This window comes from Onychomys torridus, chromosome 3 (assembly GCF_903995425.1).
Source record: "Onychomys torridus chromosome 3, mOncTor1.1, whole genome shotgun sequence".
NCBI classification, from domain to species: domain Eukaryota; kingdom Metazoa; phylum Chordata; class Mammalia; order Rodentia; family Cricetidae; genus Onychomys; species Onychomys torridus.
The window spans coordinates 155,026,039-155,049,548 of record NC_050445.1 but is presented as its reverse complement, the minus strand read 5'-3'; the positions used below and the strand labels follow the sequence as shown (position 1 = coordinate 155,049,548).

Below are 23,510 nucleotides of genomic sequence, written 5' to 3'. Positions count from 1 at the left end.
AGTGGAAACTCTGGAAGTCACCCTGGAACCAGTCCCTGCCTTGTCAGGAAAACAGCCAACATCCTTGTCAGTTGTGTGTGCCCCTCCAAAGCTGATTTCCCCCTCCACCACTCTGAAGTTCCACCCCTTGTCCATGCCTTGCCACCTGCTACACAGAAGTCAGCTTCTGTGGCTTCCACTCACTGGTTAAGGAATCTTAGTTCTTTCTCTTCTTCACATTTGAGGTTCACTTTCCTCTATAGGATAAACTTAGATGTCTTAATATTTGCTTATAGAACCCTGAAGAATAAGTTACCAACTGGCCCCTCTACAGCCCTGTTCACCTCTATTTCAGCCCCCGTTTTGTTGTATAGCCACTCTGGACCTAGATCATGGTATGAGACTTCTACTGTATGCCAAGTCTCCATGAACATCCTCTCTCTGCCTGGAATACCTTTCTTTCTCACCTGTCCCCAGATAGATTTTCCGTAATTCAAATTCAAATTAAACATGACTTTTCCAGAGGTTTCTTTGATCTCTTAGACAAGATTTGGGGGACCCAATATATGTTTACAGAATTGTGTATTTCCTTACTAAATGTTATATTTTATATGTTTTTTTTGTTTGTTTTGTTTTTTTTTTTTTTTTTTTACTTTCCCAGCCCATATCAACTATAAACCCCAGAAAAAGCAAATCTCCAGAGATCCATCTCTGTTTGAAGCCTGGAACACATAGATACTTTTGGGTGATATACTTTATTGTTAGTTTTAACTGTCAACATGACACAACCTATATTACCTGAGGAATTATTTAAATCAAATTGGCCTGTGCTATTGTCTTGATTGTTGATTGCTGTAGAAGATTCAGCCCATTGTGGGCTAGAACATTCCCTAGGCAAGGCCCTGAACTCTATAGAAATCTAACTGAACAAACAAGCAGGCAGCATGGGTATGTATGTACATTCAGTTCTCCCTGCTTCTTGTCTATGAGTGTTATGTAACTAGCTGTCTTGAGTTTCTGCCTTGATTTCCTGCCTCAATGAGGGAAGGTAACCTGGAATTGAAATCCAAATAAGCCCTTCATTCTCCTAGCTGCTTTTTGTTAGGCTGTTCATCACAATAAGAGAAACAAACCTAGAATATTATCTTTAGAATAAAAATACAAAACATTATCTATACAAAAATCTCCATGCCAGTACAAGATATTTATTATAGCACAAAATCACAGCTAAGTATAAAATTAAGAAAATTGGTGAAACAAAGATGTGAGACTCTGTGAACATGCTCCTGGGGGGCCTCTCCAGAAGCCTACAACTTGAACTTCCCCACATTCCTAATAAGCTCTCATGTTTATGTTAGACATTTTCAATGTTTACCTTCCAATGCCAAGAGCAGTGTTTACCATTTACCTCAGGTACTCAGTGTTTTCAACCAACTTATCTTAACACTGTTTATGCATTCTTCAACAGGATCTTTCATGAATTCATTTTTGCTTGTTTATTGAAACAGGGTCTCACTGTGTAGTCCTACTGGCCATACATTGCAGGTCCTCCTGCCTCAAGTTCCTGAGGTGGGGTTTATAGACACCTGTCTTCACATATTCAATTTCTAAAACCAGTTTAATATATTAGAAAATTTGTTCTTATAGACATTACTTTCAATTTCTTGCTATATCATATGTCCAATGGTTAACTAATGTGTACTGTTGATTACATTATTAACACACAGTTGGCCACTAAGCACAGTACCTGCTTTACCTCTTATTAAGCAAATATTTCTATATCTGCCTCAAAAATACACAAAATAATCCATTTATACATCTAGTGTCTGCATTTTTATGGAATATATGATGAGAAAAACTAGATGAATTTTGGACCATATTTTTAAGATACAATTTTGAAAGATCAATTCATTTGTTTGTTGCCTTTAAAATATACTTTTGTCAACATCTATCTCCAGAAAGTAAAGATGTCAATATTCTCTATAATGTCAAAAAAGAAAGAAAGAAAGAAAGAAAGAAAGAAAGAAAGAAAGAAAGAACAAACATTAAATGTTTATTGATTCTGAATTTGTTTACAACCTATTAAAGAGATTATTTGAATTCAGGTCATAATACAACATTCAAAAGATTAGCTAATGGCTTAAATCTTTGGTGTTTAGCTCGTTAAAGTGAAAGTGAGTTTAGTTAAGTTCCATCTATGATAAGACTGAAAAGTTTGCGCAGAAGGACTTGCTGTGCTCCATCAAGACTGCAGTGGTGTGTGTGTGTGTGTGTGTGTGTGTGTGTGTGTGTGTGTGTGTGTGTGTGTGTGTCCAAGCACAGCCTCTGAACCATGCACCCCCCAACCCCCCATTTTCCTAAATACATCATGAAAAAAGGATGAGGTTTCAGCCTTAATTGCTTGCTCCTTTTATTCACATTCCTCTCTCAGCCAGGGTTGTGAAGAGTGTTGGTAAAAGGCTACACAATAGAGCTTTTCATTAGGCCCCAGCCAGGCACACAAAGGCAGGCTTTTGGAAAGAGTGAATGCAGGAGTTTAATTTGCAGGTGGAGAGGAGATAAAAGGTGCTGACGCCTCTATTATTCTCTTACTTAGGTGACCCTTACCCTGTTCAGCTGATCCCAACCACCATGGCAGCTGCTGCTGCTGCAGCGACACCAGGCTTAGGCCCACTCCAGCTGCAGGTAAGTCTGGAGACAATGCAGGGGAGGCAGGGGTTAAATAAACGCAGAAGACAGCCATTATCCTGTTAGCACAAGCTACAACTGAGGACTGAGATTTCCGTCACACATCTGTTTTGTTTTTACATTTTTTTTGTTCTGATCCTCAACCCAAAGGTTATTATCAATTTGGGTTGTGTGCTCTGAACTAAATATCACTTATATTTTGCCATTGCCTGGTAAAGTTTAACAGTGTGAGCTTTGGTTTTGTTGTTGTTGATAAGCATCATGATTTTGTCATAGAATGGTCTCCACGAACAACTAACAGGTTGTCAGAGTCACCTAACCATACCCATGCTCCAAAGCAACTGAAATAGAGTTTTATTTAAAATCATTGATGATGCCTGGTGTTAGTAAAGTACCCACAACCATTTGTTCTCCTTGCTTACTGGCAGATCATTTGAACAAGCAAGGAAGAGTAGACCAAAGTCAGTGGGTGTCCATTTGAGCTTGAGTTTATCCTGACTTCCTAATAGAGACCTTTTTGCCTTCAGATTATATATTTCCACTACAGCCTGGAAAGTTGATAACCTTACCAGAGGCCCAAGTGATTTTAGAAATCATGTCTCTGAGGTTGAAAAAAGAATCAATACGATTTTACTAGAGGGAACTTTCCTTGTCTTAATCTCTGAATAGGTGCCTCATAAAATATTCCATATGCCCCATTATTGTGAAACTGTGAATTATGCAATTAGTGAGAACAGATGATAAGCTAATACTTGGTTCTATCTCCTCTTGGAGAGCCGTTTTACAAGCTTGGGAAACACATTACACAAAGCCAGAGGTCCTACAGACATACTTCAAACAGTTGAGTTGTATCCATGATTGTGAATTGCCGTGGACAGTATTAGTATAGATAGAGTTTTGTATTATCCCAAGAACTGGGTACAGCTGATGAACATGCCAATTTGTCAAAATACTGGAGATTAGCAGAAGGAGATACCAGTGGGAAAGCTGAGAGACTGTTTTTTAGAGATCATAACATCCACCCCTAGTTAGTCTTTTCCATGAAAAACTGTCTCTTTGAGTTAGGAATTCACTGGAAGTGTTGGAGCTGTGAGGACAGTAAAATTACTGTAACATTTGTTACCCTTTTTGGTGGTATCTGGGGAATAACAACAATGTGGGAAAGGGGTTGTGATCAGTAAGACACCAGACATGCAAAGATATTCTCATTGTCTATATTTGTTATGGGTAAAATATTTTTTCTAACTTTTTCCAAGAACGGCTTATATTACCTGACATTGAAAACGTCTATGCTTGTAGGTAATAGAAAATGTCTTTCATAATAAAACTAGAAGAAAAGACTTTTTTTAAAAAAGGGCATGAAAAGAATAGAGGAATAAAAAGAAAAAGGAAGGGTGGCCTCTACAACTGATTTGAATGTGGAAACATAAGGATTTGAGATTTAGAATAAAAGTTGCGAGTTTCCACCTGCTGGGAATCACTGGGGAGAGAAAGTGACCACAAGATGGAAGTGCCTACTGAGTCCTGCTTCCGTCCTCCACTACAGAGTAGCATTGCTCAGCCTCTAAGCTGCTTTTCCTGTAAAGACATATTAGAATATTTGACATAAATTAAGTTTGATTTCCATTCTGATATTTTCAGTATTTCTCAAGATTTAAAGTATGAGTTTCTTTACTGAGAGTCAAGGAAAGTGTTTGATACCAAACGGTTTGCTCTTTCTGTAAACATGATTTAATCGGTAGCAGGGCAAAATCCATGACTTTTCCCTTGATAATGGGGTCTTATTAAGTTTCTTGGTCTAGTCTTGAACATGTCCCACTCCTTCCTGAGTTGCTGGGTCTAGTCTTGAACATGTTACCCTCCTCCCTAAACTGCTCTGTATGCTCTTAATATGTAATCCTCCTACCTCATTCTTGGAAGAATTACAGGTATGCATCCTCATATGGCCTATGAAAGGTTTCCATGTAAGTGGTTGTATATCCATTAAAGTTTATAATTTTAGTTAGGATCCCAAATAACTGTTACTGTGATATTAGAAATTGTACTGTAATAGAAAATTGGCCATCAAAACATCTTCACAGAAAGCTGTGAGTACTCATAAATGTAGTTCCATAAACATATGCATATAATTTAATTTTGCAATTACAAGAAAAGGTGGGGGGGACAGTATTTACATGCAAAAAAAAAAAAATGCATCTTTGCTGCACAGCCTGTAAATCTTTCAGCTTCATCCTGCTCCACACCTATGAAGACAACTGTTATCTCCTCCCCATCCCCACTATAGACCTTTCCTGACGGGTTTGAGACAAGTCATCTACAAAAGTCTTAACACTTACAGTACATCCACCTCCACTGGAAAAATCTGTTTCTGAAATGCTCTGTCTGCGCAGAATGTAAGACAGGAACCAGTTTTAATGCTTTCCAAACTCTGCTTTGAAAACTGTTAGTTTCCATTGTCCATCTCTTTACAATGTCTTCAGTAGACTCCTTGTTCCCTTCCAGGGATTAGAATTCAGCCCGCTAGAAACTTCATTCATCTGTCTAGTTCACATCTCAGCATCTACCTGGCCACTATTAGGTCAGAAACCCAGTTCTAGAGACCAGAAATGAAGAAAGAGACCACTTACACATTTTCTTCTTAAGCACTCACACCACCTGTGGTGAAGCTGAGGATGATGATTTCTTGGGCATTGATTAGTTTCCCAGTAAACTGAGATGGATGGGTCTATCAGTAAGGGTATCCCACCTTCTTTTGGTTGGGACCTGCCCCCACCCCCCATCCACCATCCCCCATTCCCCGTTGACAAGAGCCATTGGGTAGAAAGGGTTCTACCCCTTGCTTCCTACCTCATGCTCCTTCACAGACAGCTTGAAGTGCTTGGTTGAGGCTCTGTTCTGTGTTCCCTATGGACTGTGATGGTACCACATTTTATAGCAAGCATCCCACCTTTCTCCATCAAACCATTCCAACTCAAGAAAACTCCCCAACAGAACACAAGTTCTCCCTATAGTTACACACTCCCAATCTGTCCAGTCATGTTTTCTTTAGAACTCTCTCATGTTCCTCCACCTCAAGTGGTGAGGTTTTAGGTTTTGTAACTTCTCAGCCAACCAGTTAATAAAGAGCATTTGGGTTTTTCTTTTCTTCTGAGTTCTCCAATTCTGCCTCTGCTCTTGCAGAGGGAGAGAAGAGTGCCTTCTCCATAACCAAGCCCTCCTGAAGCCATAGGCCTAGCTTTCTCTCTATTCATCCTGCTCTCTAGATACCAGCGCACATATAAAATGCTCTGGGAAGTTGGGAAAGAGGACATGAGAAAGAGGCAGAGGCAGGACGCACAAGATCAGTGATTGGAGAACCAATTCAGGCAAGTTTTAGGAAAGGGAACATGGTTACAGTGCTGATGGCACCAATTGTTGTTTCTGTTTGTGTTTAAGAACAGTTGATTCTTGTGGGCTTATCTGCTTCTTTTGTTCTCTGCTACTGTTTGATGTTTCCAATTTTCTGGGTGAGGAGTGGTCAGTTCAGGGGCACTCTTCCCCAGAGAGCAGTAGGAATCCCGAGCTGAGGAAGGAGCAGGAAGAACAGCTGAGGAGTTACTTATATACCCCTGGCAAACATGTACTGATCTGAGTCTATGCTTGTTCCTCACTAGAAAAGTTGAGAAACCTTAAACAAAACTGAGATATTTTCCCTCCCCTTGGGTTCAAATACAATGGCTTTAATTTAAATAAAATGCCATAGCAACGAATGTTGCTTGCTGCTGGTGAGACTATTTCATACTGTCATAGGTGAGGATTTCCTAGGACTATCTCATTTAATTATTGTCACAAAATGTAGCCTTAGATGTTAGAAGCTCTCTTAAACAAGGAAGGAAGCTGGGTGGTGGTGGCACATACCTTTAATCCCAGCACTCAGGAGGCAGAGCCAGGCAGATCTCTGTGAGTTCAAGGCCAGCTTGGTCTACAGAACGAGATCCAGGACAGGCACCAAAACTACACCAAGAAACCCTGTCTGAAAACAAACAAACAAACAAAAAAACAAACAAGGAAGGAAGCTTGAGCACAGAGTTCCAGCTCCACAGTTTTAAAATCATTACATTTGGTTCACCATGCCCAGGAGATTTTATTTGCAACTATGGAGTCCCGCTCTCTCAAGAGGTTCCCTGACTCAGAAACTGGAGACTAAATTGTAACATATACTTGCTGAGTGCTTTCTGGAACCACAGTGAACAGTGGGAATCACGGGGGGGGGGGGGGGGCTGTCATTTCAGACCCTGAGCTTTGAGGTTCAGACCCCTTGGCACGATTCAAGTTCAAATACTTTCAGGACCTAGATCTAATGAGGAGTTCTGAAGATCTCTTTTCACTTCTTGTTGACTTGATTTACCTAACCATCCTGTTCTCTTTTGAAATAGTCTTGTGCATATGACTCTGTGCCTTGTATAACACTCTGAGACAAGCCAGATTCTTAAAGGACAGCTATGAGAACAAAGAGTTGAAAAGACCAGCATAATGGCACACCTCAGCTGACACTGCCTTTTTACTACTAAGCTATTATTTTGTGGCCCTGGCAATCACTACCATATGTAATAAAAAGTACTTCGTATAAAAACTGACCTCATTGTGTAGTGAAAATATTTCAAACATTATCATATAATACTTTTACTTTTGAGAGAAATGAAGTAATCTCAATTACTAATACAATGAAATGAACATGTTACACCAATTACTCTTTTTAAAAAAATTCTTTCTCTTAGAGCAAATCTATCTTTGTGTCTGATGCCTCCTACATCTTTTCTAAGGTTCTGAGCCACATGACCACCTGTTTGTTGGCCATGTAGAGGGAAGAAGATATAGATGTTTACATAGACTATGGACTCATTTCCAGATGGACCTCCCCAAGGGTTGTCTTCCCCCACGTCTAAGCTGTTCACTCTCTGGTCTCAGTGAGTGTTCTCATTCCCTCTCCTCCACCTAGAAGCAGGAGTGCTATCCTGAGCTATGTGACCTCTGACCCCCATCAGTGCCCTTCACTGGGTGTTCCTTCCACCAAACACATCAAGAGTCCACCATTTTTTCCATCATAGCTGAATGCAGGAGGCCAGCTCATCTTTCATTTCTAGCAGCCCTAGAATAGTCTCAGGCTCAGTCTTGCCAGCTCAGTGCATTTTGTTTTTATTGATCAGAATGATCTTTTGATTTACATCTTGTTCCTACTAAAGTCCTTGGATGCCTCGCTGATGACTTCATTTCTTTCTCCATTCTCCTGAAGGTCATTGATAACTGTATTCATTATTTTTCTCATTGCTATGACCAAATACCTGACCAGATGCAACTGAAAGAAGGGGACATCTATTTTGGCTCCCAGTTGAGGGGATACAGTTCATCATGGCAGGAAAGCATCATGGTGAAGCTTGGGACTGTCATGGCAGGAGCATGAGGCTGTATCCTCATATCTTGGCAGACCACAAGGAGATAAAGTTTATGTCCATCTAGCTTTCTGACTTTTTTCTTTTTGTTAGCCATGGAATTGTCTCTCTGCTGTTAATCTTCTCTTGACACTCCCTCAGAAACATTCCCCAAGGTATATTTCCTACATGATTCTAAATCTTATCAAACTGTCAATATAGAGTATCCATCTCATTCACCCAGCCAACTCAGACTTACCCATCAGGTTTTATGTGAAAACACTTATTCTTTAGGAAAGACTGTATTAAGGCAGCTGTAGGGTATGTTCTAACTTCTACTACCTATTGTCCTACACAGGGTTATTTTTGCTTGAGGAAATACCATGACCAAAGCAAGTTGTGGAGGAGAGGGTTTATTTGGTTTTCACTTCCACATCATTGTTCATCATCAAAGGAAGTCAGGACAGGAACTCAAACAGGGCAGGAACCTGGAGGCAGGAGCTGATGCAGAGGCCATGGAGGAGTGATGCTTGCTGGCTTGCCACTTCCTGGCTTGCTCAGTCTGCTTTTGTATAGAAACCAGGACAAACTGCCCAGGGTGCCACCACCTGCAATGGGCTGGGTCCCTGGAATCAGTCACTACTAAAAAAAATACCCTTCAGCCTTGCCTACAGCCTGATTATATGGAGGCATTTTCTCCATTGAGGCTCCCTCCTCTCCAGTGACTCTAGCTTGTGTCAAGCTGACATAAACTAGCCAGCGTACTGGTTTCTACCAAACAAAATCCAGATGTCAGTGGCTGACATTATTTGAGCTTCACCAAGTGCTTTCTGTGTGTTTTGAACTCAATACACACATGTTACATAGAGAGGGGAAGAATAAAAGTTAGCATTACAATTTCAATAAACTATTTGATTTTTCTTATATTACTAACCTGCAATACAATAAAACTAAGCTCAGTGCTAATGGTTTCCTATATAATCTCCATCTTTTAAAAATAAGGAATAATAAATACAAAAAGAAATCAAATGAACAATTTTGACATACATAAGAATAGAAAAATAGTTTTAATTTCATAAGATCATGTTAATATTTTATTTTAAAAAACATTCTTAGTAAAATGTTTGAAAATCACTGTATGTGGTTGGCATCATGGTTGACACGATGGTATTTGCAAAAATTAATTTGTAACCTTTCTTGAAACAACTAGGCCTGCCCCATCTACCCCAGGTCTCTCCTCTGTCCCTTGACTTGTCAAACAGACTCTTAGCATTCAAGTTTCCAAGAAGCTCTTCCTTCTACCCGACTTCTCTTTACCTGGAATACTCACTCTCACCTTCTTTTACTTTATGGTGTGGCTTAATCCGTCTGAGATCTACATTACTACACTGTTTAAATCATAAACCAATATTCCTGGTGACACCCTGTAAGCACTGGAGCTCGGATACAAAGGTATCCTGACAGCTGGAAGCCAAGGAATACCACATGGTCACACTGCACAACAAACCTCACACAAGAGATTTATTGGGGGAAAACACCAGGAGGGTGGCTGCCTCTACTCAAGCAAGAAACAGCAGCAAACTGAACAGGATAGAGGGCTTATACAGAGCTTCTTGGGAAGAGGTTGGAACTTTTCAGGGTGGAGATTGGTGGGATTTCATGTCCGGAGATTGGGCTTTTTGCTCTGCAGGATGGTTGCAGGGTCCAGCAGTTAAGGCAGTTAAAGTGTTCTGTGGGTGGAACCTGATAGTTAGAGGTCCTCAGGGGAGGGGCCTGGCCACTCGAGTGGCTTGAGGGGCTTACACACCCCACTTGAAGCTCCTCTTTGCACTCATCTGCAGACACCTTCAACCATGTTCTCATCTGACTCCTTGTCTGTCTCCTGGAAATGGTGCTCCGCCCCAGGACAGCACCTCCTCCTGGCTGCACTGCACCTCAAGGAACCCAAAGGATGCCTAGCAAATGTCAAGTGCTAAGCATCTATCACATGCTGAGGGTTACAACAGTTTCCAACAAAATAATGCAACATAGGATTAATTTCTGAAGCAAATTGTACTTAACCACCAGGGGACTTGGTGGTTATTTTAGTTTCTATTAGAAGACACTTAGGGTATGAGAAAGCTCTAGCTAGCTCTGCCTCTGCTGATTGTTCCTCCCCTTACCTTGGCATCATAGTGGGCTGCTGCATAAACACTGTGTGCTTATACTTAGGGCAATTGTCTAATTCTTTTCAAGTCATTATAATTTACCAATGAGAGACGAAAGGTTGCAACATCTAATCATTCCTATATTATATGCTAAAATGTGCACAGACGCACAAAGAATACATATGCTGGAGGTGCTTTTATGTGACACGGTATGGCTCATCTTGCCAAGGCAACACTGATGTAAACTGTGTCCAAATAATAGATGGATATATATATCAAAACAGTAACTAGCCAATTAGCATTCCTATATACTGACTTGACCTGTTTTCTCTCTGTCTCCTTTGATTTCTTTTTTTAATTCCTTTTGTCTAAATACCTTTCTCTTTCCATGTGCAATTAAGTGATTCATACATTCTTCTTTATGATCTCAGTTCTTTTTAAAGAAGGTGGTTTTTTATTTATAAACAAAATTAACCTAGCATGATTTCTATATTTAAAATGAAGTCTAGCTATTTACACAAAATAAAGCTAATACAGAATTTTGGGACATTTGTGCCTAGATGAAATCAGCTAAGTGAATTGTCTGTTCCTAATTAATAAAATCTAATGCCTGCAACAGACTTCAATCTAGCATTTATTTTTTCCTATTCATTCTCATTAATTTGCATTTTACTTAATGAGCATCATGAATCTTTTAATAGTAGTTATACTGTACTGTCCTATTTCTATTTTTTAAAGCTAGACTTCTAATATTTGAAATTAGAAGGAAATATTTATCCAGTTTCTTCTCACTTTATAAATACTGTATCTGTCTTGGCCAAAAGACGGTTACCACCTGTTCTACCTATAGGAAGCCAAAAATACCAACTCCAACCAATGATTAATAGTGATAAGCAGAAGGAAGCAAAGATTGGGATTTTTGGACAGTCATATTTTGCTCAAAATAAGCAAGTAGTCCTCAATCAAGAATTCTTATTGAATTAATTAAACTTTAAAAATTTTACTACAACTATTTCAAAAATTCAGAAGAATATTTTCGGAATGTTAAGGCTCAAAATTCCAATTTGTCATAAACGAGAAGAGAAGCTCCTGTGGTATCAGGGACCTGTTTTCACTGAGATGCAGGAACCCACATAAGCTGCCTTAGTTAGAGAAGCCCACGTGACAGGAGCTGAAATCTGGGCAGCTGTTGAGGCTAGAGCAGCGTCAATTTCTGGATGACAGAGCTTCACCAAGGTATATATGTATGGACTAAGACAAAACAAAACTCCAGAGTTCATCGTTTTATTTAAACCCTGCCAACCTTTGAAAGAAGTCAATAATAATGATAAGACACCGATAAAAACTTCAGAGGACTCAGGGCTGAGAGGGACTAAGCATGACATTTGGCATTTAGCCAAGAGGGTGAACACAAAGATCCAGAAAGGTCAAGAAAAAGTAATCAGATGGAAAGATCTAGGTGCAGTGTAGATCCTGTTAGGTCTCATTACAAGGAATGGGTGTGTTTCCATGTTCAAGTTTTTGTGTGAGATTTTCTAATGGATTACCTAACTACCACGGTTAGCATTTAGACCACTGCTATTCCCATTGGATCAAGGGACTTCCCATTTCAACTGCAGCTCTAGTAGACTGTCTCTCTGCTTGAGTGAATTTTCTCACAGGATAGAAAGGCTGAATTCTCTTGCTTCCTCTCTCTTTGACCCTGCAGAGCAGACAGACAGAAGCACACAGAGGACTAAATACCATAGCTGCTGGAGCAAGCATTTGCATATGTATTAATAGAGGGGAAAAACCCACAACAATTAAATTATATGCACAGACATCTTGCACACTGAAGAACATATGCTAACAGACCAGGAGAAATGTGGCCAACACTTGCTCTGACTTTTCCAAGCCCACATGGGATCCAGTCAAAACCCAGCAGCTTTGAAGCATCCTTTAAGGAAGAACCTGTTAGGCTGTGCTTCTGGAGTTAGTACCACTCCCAGGGTCTCCAGAGGTGCTTGTCATCTGGACAATGAGAGTAGTGATTTCAAAGTGTCTAAGATGCTAAAAGCAATATCACTACAAGCACTTCTACAGATCCGTCTTTATTATGATCAAGTAAACATGTAGCTAATTTCAAAATTATAGTTGAATCTTTACCATGGCTGATGGTAAGATACTAGGGCTGTTACTCAGGGTCAGGGTTCTGGTAACAACTCCATGCTGGTGTCTTGGGTATCAGTACTTGTTTAAGTGACTTTAATGTTTCTGCATTTCATTTCTGGACTCTACAAAGATGTCTAGGCTCAAAGATAATGTTAGATATCCCAAGAACAACAGCAATTTGTTGTAATTTTAAAAGCTTTAATTTTATCAAGAAAAAAGAGAACTACTTAATGTTTGAATTTTGGCTCTATGTAAAGAGAGCAAAGTATGTTTATCTTAGAAATGTGTTATTCAGCGAAACTGGCAGTTTAGTTTGTACCATTAGGTTTTTTTTTGTGGTTTTTTTTTTTTTTTTTTTTTTTTGGTTTTTCAAAACAGGGTTTCTCTGTGTAGCTTTGGGCCTTTTTCCTGGAACTCACTTGGTAGCCCAGGCTGGCTTCAAACTCACAGAGATCCACCTGGGTCTGCATCCTGAGTGCTGGAGTTAAAGGCATGCGCCACCATCTCCTGGCTACCATTAGTATTCTTTAAAGCCAAGGAATATTTATGAACTCAAATGCAACCTTGGGTGTAAAGGTCTACAAAGATCACAATTACCACTGGAAATGGGAAGAATAATCCAAATGAGGACAGATATTCCTAAGATCAGCAGCTGCTGGGTGGTTTTGGTTGGTATCACAAAACTATTGAATATGATGAGAATTATTCCTGTGGCTATATACAAGCACACATCTGGAATACAGAGGCTGCATTAATGTACCTCAAAAGCCTAGGATGAGAGCCTCCTCAATTCTTAACAATTAAGGCAGAGAAATATGGTCAGGCGGTGGTGGTGCACACCTTTAATTCCAGCACTGGGGAGGCAGAGACAGGCAGCCTGTGAGTTCGAGGCCAGCCTGGTCTACATTGCGAGATCCAGGAAAGGCGCAAAGCTACACAAGTTTGAAGGGGGAAAGCGAAGGTTAGAATTACTGCTTTGTCATACTGAGGAGCCATCTTTAGGTCAGTGTTTTAAGAGGTATATCCTCCATACTATAACTGAATGACTGAGTGTATTACCTGCATATCTTTGTCTCATGTTAAGATTGCTCATGACTAAAACTTGGCTTCGGGAAGGCCATCAGACTTCTGTGTACTTTCCTTGTCTATAAGATGTGAGTGGAAATGATAGCTTTTTGTAAGGGCTAAATGGTAGTTATTTTTAGCTGATTGATAGAGCTTGATTAGCTATTAAAATTATATATTTATTGTTTAAATGTGCATTGACAATTAGGACCTAAGAGATTTTTTTCTTCTATAAATATACATAAGTGAAACTGAGGCAAAATGCAGTACTATGTTCTCCTGTGTGCTATAACATAGAAGTGCATTGGAAGACTCTATAGGAGAGCTAGAGAGATGCTTGGGGCTCAGTGCTCTTGTAGAAGACTGAAGTTTGGTTTCCAGCACCCACATCTGGAAGCTTACAAATACCTGTAATTCTAGCTTCAAGGAATCCAATACCCTTTTCTGGATTTTGTAGGCATCTATACTCACATGCACATGCCCCTACACAGATACACACACATACATATAAATAAAAATATCTTAGTAGAATAAAAGGAATCCATTATAGGCAATGCATTTGTTTATCTAAAATTGAAACACCTTAGAGTATAGTTCCTGTGTTTGGGTATTGTGCACTTTTTGTTTCATTATTCATATCTATGAAATGGTAATAAAGCCTCCAGCCATATCTTGCGTTTCCATGGGTATAATGAAAATGAATTCTTCTGTGCATTGCCCCCAACTGTTTTAAATAAATACCTTATAAAACCTAAAATAAATCATTGTTACATAGGGCCTTTTAATATGATATTTAAATTTTAAATAACATAAAAATATTTTCTGGTATTACCATTTGATACTTACTCATATGCTGCACACATTAGTAGAATTATATTATACCTATTCTACCTGGTACCCTCTTTCTCTGTTCTCTGCAACAAAAATTATCTCTCAACCTTTATAAACTTTGTTTTATTCATTTCTTTGAGAAAACAGTTTTATTTCACACTTTAATGCAAGAGTGAATTATGCTTATAGAACCATATATCCTAGAGATTTTAGTTTTTCATAATTCTGGGTTGTTTCTAAGTTAAGGTTCTCAGAGTCCTGAGGAATCAGGCACAGATCCCTGTGGGTCTCAAAGGAGCTTGAAAGGGAGGAAATGGAAGTGCAAGAGAAGAACAGAATTTGGAGAAAGATGGGGCCTCCCCTTCTGACATATGGATGATAGATAGATGATAGACAGACATGATTTGCTAGATGGATGCACATTGATAGATTGAAGATAGATAAATGATTTTATATATATGGAGAGATGATTAGATAGAGAGTAGGTAGATTATTAGATAGATGGTAAATCAATGTATAGATACATGGATGACCAGATGCATAGATGATTGCATGGATGGATGAGCAATTGGATGGATGGATAAATTAATGGGATGAATGGTGAATGGGTGGATAGATCATTAGATAGATAGATAGATAGATAGATAGATAGATAGATAGATAGACAGACAGATAGATAGATAGACAGACAGATAGACAGAGAGGCAGCCAGATAGATGATAAATGGATGGATGGATGGATGATTAGATAGAAGGTCAGATGATGGATGGATGTACATCGACGGGTGAGTAAAACTCCTCATTGGTGGAGTCGTTTCCCACTACTTACTATTACACACACACACACACACACACACACACACACACACACACACACACAGAGAGAGTATCATCTCCTTCTTTGTCTTATGTGCCAGTATCTGTGGGTTAATATAACTTGAATTAAAGATTTGGCTGTTTAGTAGACTCATAGTTCCATCCATCCCTAGTCTCCAGTTTGAAAGAAGAGGCAAGTGAGATTAAGTAGTGACCACGCTAAACCAGTGAGACTCACATCCTTCAAAATGAAGTTTGAGCCTGACTTTTTCAAGTTTTGTTATGATAGCTTTATAAAGAAACGTGTATTGTGTATCATGTTTTAGTTGTACTGGTTTAAGTGGGGAGTGAGAAATTGCTGAATTAGCACTTGGACCATTAAATTAAGAAAGGCTAGTCAAGCAGTGACTAACATTTGCATGTCTGTTACAGTGATGACCCTCTGAATAGCTTCCCTTTCCCCAAGCCCTGGTAGTTAATTCCTTTGTGAGAAGCTCTAGGAAGATCAAGGGGTTTGGAAAACAAAAGCAAAGAAGTATGCTGTCTCCTATCTGTTTTACATAGAGAGTTCAAAGCGGTTTTGTTTACATCATGTGTCTTGTTGATATTCTGTTTGCTTCTCAGAAAAGAGAGTACTCAAAAATGATTATATAATCATGCAGATAGGGGTTTGCAATTGTGAATGAGCTATTCTAAGAGAAGGACCAAGAGAGAAACCACATCACAATGTTGAAGTGTATTTGTTTGGCAAGTGTCTTAAGAAGACATGAAAATAGAACTCTGTTAGATTTTTCTGGGGGAAAAATTAAGACCAGGACATTTCTGGCTGTTTCTGGTGTAAGTTTCTTAATAGTATCAGATAAAGCAAGGGTATGGCCAGAAGTGGGTGGGGTATAGATGGATCCTGGTTGTTCATTTTTTTTTACCCTTGACCTGTCTTTGAAGGCCATGCTCTTTCCCCCACTTAATTGAACTATAGCATGGATGAAAAGCAGGCAGGAAGAAACAGGATAGATTCAAAGTATGCCCACAGTGGCTTATGATGGTGAGCATGGGATCAGCCAAAGGCTTCACAATGAAAATCTGGGCACTCTTGCTTTCTCCATTAGCAAAGCCTGGGGTGTTACAAATTGCTTTCTTTTTTAGGATGAGACAAAATTAAGAACAATGTCCCACCCCAAGTCTACACTTGTTATTTAAGACAAGAGACATTCCTGCAAGAAACAGTGACAGCTCTTCATTGTAATGTGGCTTGCCTTCTGGTTCTTCCATTAGAACAATTTACTCATGGCTGCAAATGCAAATTTTGGGTGTCATGTATTTGAATGCTAGGGACCAGAAGGGTTTTAACTTTTGCTATTGTTAACTAGCTATTTGGATACAGGACCTAAGACCTCATTTGAAGCGGCTGTTCCTCCCCACCTGAATTTTGAGCTATGGCACTAAGCCTATTCTTTACCTTGTAGTTTCTGAAGCTTGAGATGTGTGCTATAGCATCTTTGATGTGCCTTTTTCACACCTAATTTCAGTTCTTTTGTTTTTAATTTACTTAATTATCAGAAATAATATACATGGGGCTGGGGAAATGACATGGTGGGTAAAAGTGCTTCTTGTGAGATCTTGAGTTCATGTCCCAGAAAACAGGTGTGATCAAGTGCATACCTGTAAACCCAGTACTGGGCAGGGGCAAAGCAGGAAAGACTGAGGGTTGCTAGAACTTTCTAGCCACCAGCCTAACTCCAGGATTTCTGAGAGACCTTGTCTCAAAAACATCAAGGGGAGAGTATTAGAGGAGGGTGCTCCGTCCTCCTCCTAGAGCCTCTGCAGGCATTTACATGCACACACATGCACACAGAGACACACATGCACACATACCACACCCCCACACAAATATAAATACATATACACACAGAGAGATACACACACACACATACACACGCAAACATACATACACATGCACACACATACACACATACACACATACCACATATCACATACACACACACACACACACACACACACACACACACACACATATACCCAAAGAGAGAGAGAGAGAGACCATAATGAAAAAATTCAAATAACCCAAAAGATAAACAACTATAGAAATCAAAGGCTCTCTGTCTTAGTTATGTATCTACTACTGTGATAAGACACAGTGACCACAGCAACTTAGAAAGTGTTGAATTAGAGCTTATGGTTTCAGAGGGGTAGAGTCCATAGTGGTGGAGCAAAGGCATGGCTGCAGGCACAGCTGAGAGTGCACATCTCCATCCACAAGTAGGGGGCAGAGAGAGCAAACTGGGAATCACATGAGTCTTTTGAGACCTCAAAGCCCACTGCAAATGGTGTACCTCTTCCAACAAGGCCACACCTCCTAACTTCCCCCAAACAGTTTACCAACTGGGGACCAAGTATCCAAATACAGGAATGGATGCAGGCCATGCTCATTCATTCACCTGTTAGATCCCTGTCCACATCTTGCTTTAATTGGTCACACTTTTAATTTTCTTCAGGAGGAAGATTCAGTCTCTATTCAAGTCATTGTAGAGAGCAGGTGACATTAGGTACCCTGAGAAACCTCCTACTTCCTGCTGGCCACAGCCTCAGCATTTGTAAGCAGTAGATTCGACACTCACAGTGTGATTACTCAGGCTTTTCTTCTTTTTCCTTAGAACATGTTCCTCCAAATTCCACTCAGCCGTTAACAAATACTAACACCAAGCTTGCTATCAAAGGACACCATTCCTACGATAATGTGTAGTGTAATGAAAGAGGAATTGAGCTCTAGAGTGAAAACCGACCATATTTTTGTACACCTTCAGATTTTAGAAAGATGTACTTTTTACTTGTCTGTGTCTTTGTCTTAGTTTGTGCATGTGAGTGCAGGTGCTTACAGTGGCTGGTCAGGGCATCAGGTCCCCTAGAGCTGGAGCCTTCCTTTCTGGGTGATAGGAACCAAACTCAGGTCCTCTGCAAGAGCACCAAGTGCTCTCAACCTGGAGCTGTCTCTGCAGCCCCAGTGAAGATAGACAATGTCTCTTCATCTCAGATGCTTCACCCGTAACATGGGGGTGATCATGGTCCTGTATGATAAGGGTGTTGTGAGAGTAAATGAGATGGTGCCTACAGTATACGCAGCTGCAACTAACTTCTGGTTAGTTTGCTCCTAGACTAATGATCCCCTGGATCTCATACTTTTAAATGATCTAAAATAGGCCCAACAGCTTCTTTGGGCTACCAAGTCATTTTCTCAGATTGCAGAATTTCTGTTCTGTAGAGAGACAATGCTCATCCAAGTTCATGATGGAAAACTTCTTTGGGAGCCCAAAGGCCTCATGCTTCATATAACAAAAAGATTATATTTTAAATTTTTCTTCATTTTTTTATTTTTTTGTTTTCAAGAGAGGGCTTCTCTATATTGCCCTGCCTGTCCCAGAACTCACTCTGTAGATCAGGCTGGACTCCTGCTCACAGAGATTTGCCTGTCTTTGCTTCCTGAGTGCTAGGATTAAAGGTGTGCACCATCACCTGACACTTTTCTTTATTTTTTGAGGCAGTGTCTCATGGAACCCAGGTTGGTCTAGAACTTACCATATATCCAAGTGAACTCTTGTCCTTATTGCTTATGAGCCCTAACCAGAGATTCTGGGCTTATAAGTAGAATGTAATTTGGATTTTTTGTATGTGTTTGTTTGTGTGTTTGTTTTGTTTTTCAGAACAGGTTTTCACTGTGTAGTCTTACCTGTTCTGGAACTCACTCTGTAGACCAGACTGGTTTGGAACTCAGAGATCTGCCTACCTCTGCCTCCTGAGTACTGAGATCAAGGCATGTGCTGGGAACAAAGGCATGCACCACCACTGCCCAGCTGCAGAAAGTAATTTTTGAAGGCAAATTTTTCTTCATATGAAATGTTTACCTTCATTTTATATTACAAAAGCCCATATCTTGATTCCTATGAAAAATAAAGGCCATTTGTTTCTCCATGTTCCCTTCCATGAATGTTTTCTTTGAACAGGGCTGCTATCTCTGGAGAAACCAGCTTTCCCTGAGGAAAAAAAGCCACTGTGTAATTGCAAAGTCATCATATTTGATGATGGTAAAGGGGATTCAATAGCAAGAACGAAGACAGATAAAGCATCATAAGGCAGTCTCTACCTAACTCTCAACAACTCTTAATTTCTGCTTTTTTTTTTAACAGTTTTGAGTGTGACCTAAAACCTGACTTTAAGAACATTCTGAGATTCCTATCCATGGATGAAACTATGTTAGATTCCTTGTGTTGGCAAAATCATGGAATATTTAGCTTTTTTTTGTCATATCTGTCATCTAGCCTGATGTCTCCTACATTCCTACATTCGTTACATTGTACCACAAGTTAACATTTCTCTCCTTTTAAAGGCCAAATAATATTTTATTCCATGGATTACACTGTTTGTTAATCCGTCCATTCCTTGGTAGACATGTGGGTTGCTGCTGCTGCCTTTGGCTTCATAGCTGATTCTTCTGTGTTTCTCTTTGAATTCTTTATTTCCTTTAGGTATGTATTCAGAGGTAGAATTCATACACCCTAGGACAATTGCATTGGTTGTTGTGGCTTGTGATATTTTGCCCTATTATTATTTTTATTTACTGATTTTTGATTAATTTTGACATCATAGTAATGAGACAGCATCACATTCGGGTTTTAATCTGCATCCCCTAACTATGTGTATCTTTTAGTTTGGCCATTGATGTATCTTCTTTGGAATGTTTTTAATTGGATATCTGAAAATTGCTAAATAGTTTTTATATTTTTTCTCTATATAGAAAAATCAATAATGTTCCTTAAAAATTAATAACTTCTGATTATAATTTTTGACCAGGATTTGAGTTATAGTGACCACTAGATTGGTAAGTTGGGTCAGTTTTCTGAATCTCAAAGTGAGATTAAATAATAGTAAGACTACTCACCTGGTAGGATTATGATGCAGCTTTAAGATGTGTGAAACCACTCAGCACAGTAAAATATCAATTGTTTCATTAAATTTTGCTACTGAAAATATATTAGCGTCACTATTTGTAAAAACCAAATATTTTTAATCATGACGATAACCTTTATGTGCCTTGAGTATGTGTTTCTAACCCTTCTGCTGTTTGGTTTTGGATGTTCTTTTGTGATTACCTAGAAAATTTTAAAGGCAGACGTCACAGGAACTAGCTCAGCAGCTTTGCAGTTCTGTTTGCCAATGATTAAATGAAGGAGTGGAGGTCACTTGTGTGTCTGCACCCTCTCACACATTCAGTGACCTCTGTGCACTAAAAGTTTCACTCCATGCCTTTCTCATAACTGTGAGGCAATCAAAAGTTGTTGCCCCCAACTCTGTTAGGATGATGTTTAAAGGGCTATTCAGTTCCCAGGCAAGTACTGAGTGCAAGGCAGAGTGAAGGTTGAGAACAGTTCAGTTAAACCTCTGTATTCTATTGATGGCTAAATGGTCTACACAGGTGGCCGGGTCTGAATTGTTTCTGATTTTCCTTCTGATATATCCTATGACATCAGCAATACTCTATTTTTATCATCTGTCTGTAAACCCCAGTGATGATTTTACTGACTAAACTGATGAGCCTATTGCATGGTATTCAGAAGGACTTTGTGGATCTTTATTAATGTTTGGAGAAATAGTACCTATAGAAAGTGCAGAGCCCATGGTAGAATGAGATGTGCATACCTCAGTGTGGAAATGTGCTCAATTACTCCAGAGAAAATGCTACTGGAAAAACACATTTGCAAATCTGCGATTGTCTGCATGCTCGGTCCTTTTTGCTTTCACATTGGCTGAGATCTGGGGTTGGTGCATGGGGCTGGTGGCAGCCCAGTGTCCACGAACAGGGTCAGAGGAGAGGCTTCCAATCAAAAAGAGAAATATTGGATTAAAAAAAAAAACCTAATTTGTCACTTCAGTCATTGAATATGAACTGAATAGACTTCTAACCCTTAAAATCCCTTTTTCCCCTCTTTTTATTGCTTGGAATCTTAAAAGCTTTATCATTTGCAGTCATAAAATGAAAATATACACCAAACCCTCAAAGGGTAAGTATGAAATTAAATTATATTTAGGCAGCTGTAACCTTTTAAAACGATCGGATTCCAGTTAATGTATTTCTTCCTGTTCCGAGTGCTGCCATGGTGTTTGATGGTGGGAAGCAGTCCAAAGGGCATTGGGAGATAATAAATTCACTGTAAATTTCACCCCAAGGCATGTCTCCATACACCAAGGCCTCCATTTAGCAAGGCTGACCTAAAACTCTTGTCACATCCAAAGGTCATTTAGGTTGGAGTTGGTGTGTCCCATCTATCTTTCCTTAATGTAAAGAGTGGCAGTCGGAGAGCAAGACAGAGCTCATAAGCAGTCATCAGAATATGAACAAGAAGCCAGCTTGGGACTGGGAGGGAGATGAGGACAGAGCTCCCCTCTGCAGACTGGCAGCTGCCTCGCTTTGCGCAAAGTCAGAGAAGAGTTCACAAAGCAGTGCACTTTCTGGCCTGTAGTTCAGAGCAACCCTGCCATATACAGGCAGACAGACAGACAGCTATCCAGCTCCAGCCTCTGTCTGTCTGTTCTTAAGTTCTTTCTGTAAGCAAATCAGACCAATAATTTGTTCTTTTGTCCCTGGTTTACATCACTTAGCACATGGTGTTTTCAAGTTTTAAACTTCATGTTACCACGTGCATCTCCCAAGTACCTATTTTTGTGTGTGATTTGTGTGCGTATGTGTATATGTGTGTGTGTATGTGCATGCGTAATGCTTACCACTGAGCTATGGCCACAGTCCTTCAATTTTACAGTCTTAAAAATGATTTCATTGTTTTCAAAAGCCGCATGCATTAACAAATGCTAAGCCTTATAGACACGAATTCCCAATCACTGGCCATAAGTAATAAATGTTATCAGATAGAGAAATACTCGGTAGTGCTAAATACAGATTATGTAAGGTTAATTTCTTGCAAGTCTTTTTGAAGATTAAAATTAAAAATCTTCTCATGATAGCATGGACTGCTGTTCTCTGATGTTCCCCAAGTGTCAAGGACAGTGCTTGACACAAAATGGGCACCCTATACATGTCTGCTGGAGGCAGTCCACATAAGGTGGGAGTGCTTTATGTTGATTAAAATAGTTGATTATTTCTTTGGGTGAGTTTGATTTGGTGAGAAATGTGATGTGTGCCATTGAAATGCTTGTTGGGATCAGAAAAGATAATGAAAATTGAAATACAGAGGACACAGAATTCTGTTGTGATGGTGTTTCTCTTAATTAGTTTAAGTTACTCATATTCCGAGTAGTGCAGAAGGCTCGTGTTTGCTACAACAGTTTTCAAAAGTTTTAGGAGAGTTAAAGTGTGTAAGCATGAGTGGAAACAGACTACGGAATTGTATGATTACATTATTAGTTGGAATTATACATAGAGACCAGTCTTTAACTGAAGATGAGACAGTACTGGAAAACATATGCACGGATGATCACATGATTAGCGTGGGATCTGTTTTAAATCATATGGGTAACAGTGGTCTTTTAACCACCATCCCAGCTAAAAGTGGGTTGGTGGAGGTAAGGCAGAACTTACAGGATCTCTTCTCCCAGTTACCTTCAGGCTGGTCTTGTAGAACAAGATGTAATTACACACTCCCCTTCCTCACTGGCTGTAGCTATGGACTCGCCTATGTAGGCACCCTGGTTCCCTGCAGCTCAGGCTTCCCCTATACACTGTGAACTTGACAAGCCTTTTCATCCACTAGTGTGTTCTGCTGATACATATAGTTCTATCAGCTTACAGTGCCACTCTCCATCTCCACACTGGTCCAGGAACAGGCCCAGTCTGCTGCCCCTAACATCAGTCCCTTTGGTATGTCCTCCTGAAGCCCTTCTACCATGAGGTACTTACACATTTCCAGTGGTACATACTTTTGTGACTATTTTTATTAATGACTTTCTTGTTCCATTGAAGAGTTCTGGGAGCTAAAGGGTTGAACAACACAGTGCTTTCTAAATCATTCCAATGATTAAAGAAAGACAATCATACACGTTTGTAGTTTCCCTTACATTTATTACACTTCATTAGAGAATATTGGAGACATTTATTTTTAAATTAAAAAGCGAAAAATGAAAATAAACTAAAGCATTTTTACTGGCAGTAGCCAAAAGGAAAAAGGCAGATGGAGGATGCTGGGAAAGTTTCTCTTGGGTGCGTTTCCCTTCCTTCCTGTCTTGTGTCCTCAACACTGAGGTTGACATCAGTGCCCAGTGCCGCCTAGCCTTCTCAGAACCCATCTCAGTTATCCTCTCTTGCTCAAACTTCTTGTCTCAAATCACACAGACCCCACCCCTGTTTCTGAGTGATGGTGACAGTGGTTCAGAAGGCACCATGAGTAGACAGAAGCCTGTAA

The 23,510-nt window shown here is 39.7% G+C and overlaps 1 protein-coding gene across 6 annotated transcripts in view; it reads left to right on the top strand.

Moving 5' to 3' along the window:
- The window catches only part of Sox5 (SRY-box transcription factor 5), a 627,114-nt gene that overhangs the window by 516,421 nt on the left and 87,183 nt on the right, over positions 1-23,510 (top strand). For all 6 annotated transcript variants that reach the window (XM_036181267.1, XM_036181271.1, XM_036181266.1 and 3 more), the window contains exon 8: positions 2,576-2,664. In XM_036181267.1, the coding sequence (XP_036037160.1) occupies positions 2,576-2,664 (89 nt within the window). The remainder of the gene's footprint in view (positions 1-2,575; positions 2,665-23,510) is intronic.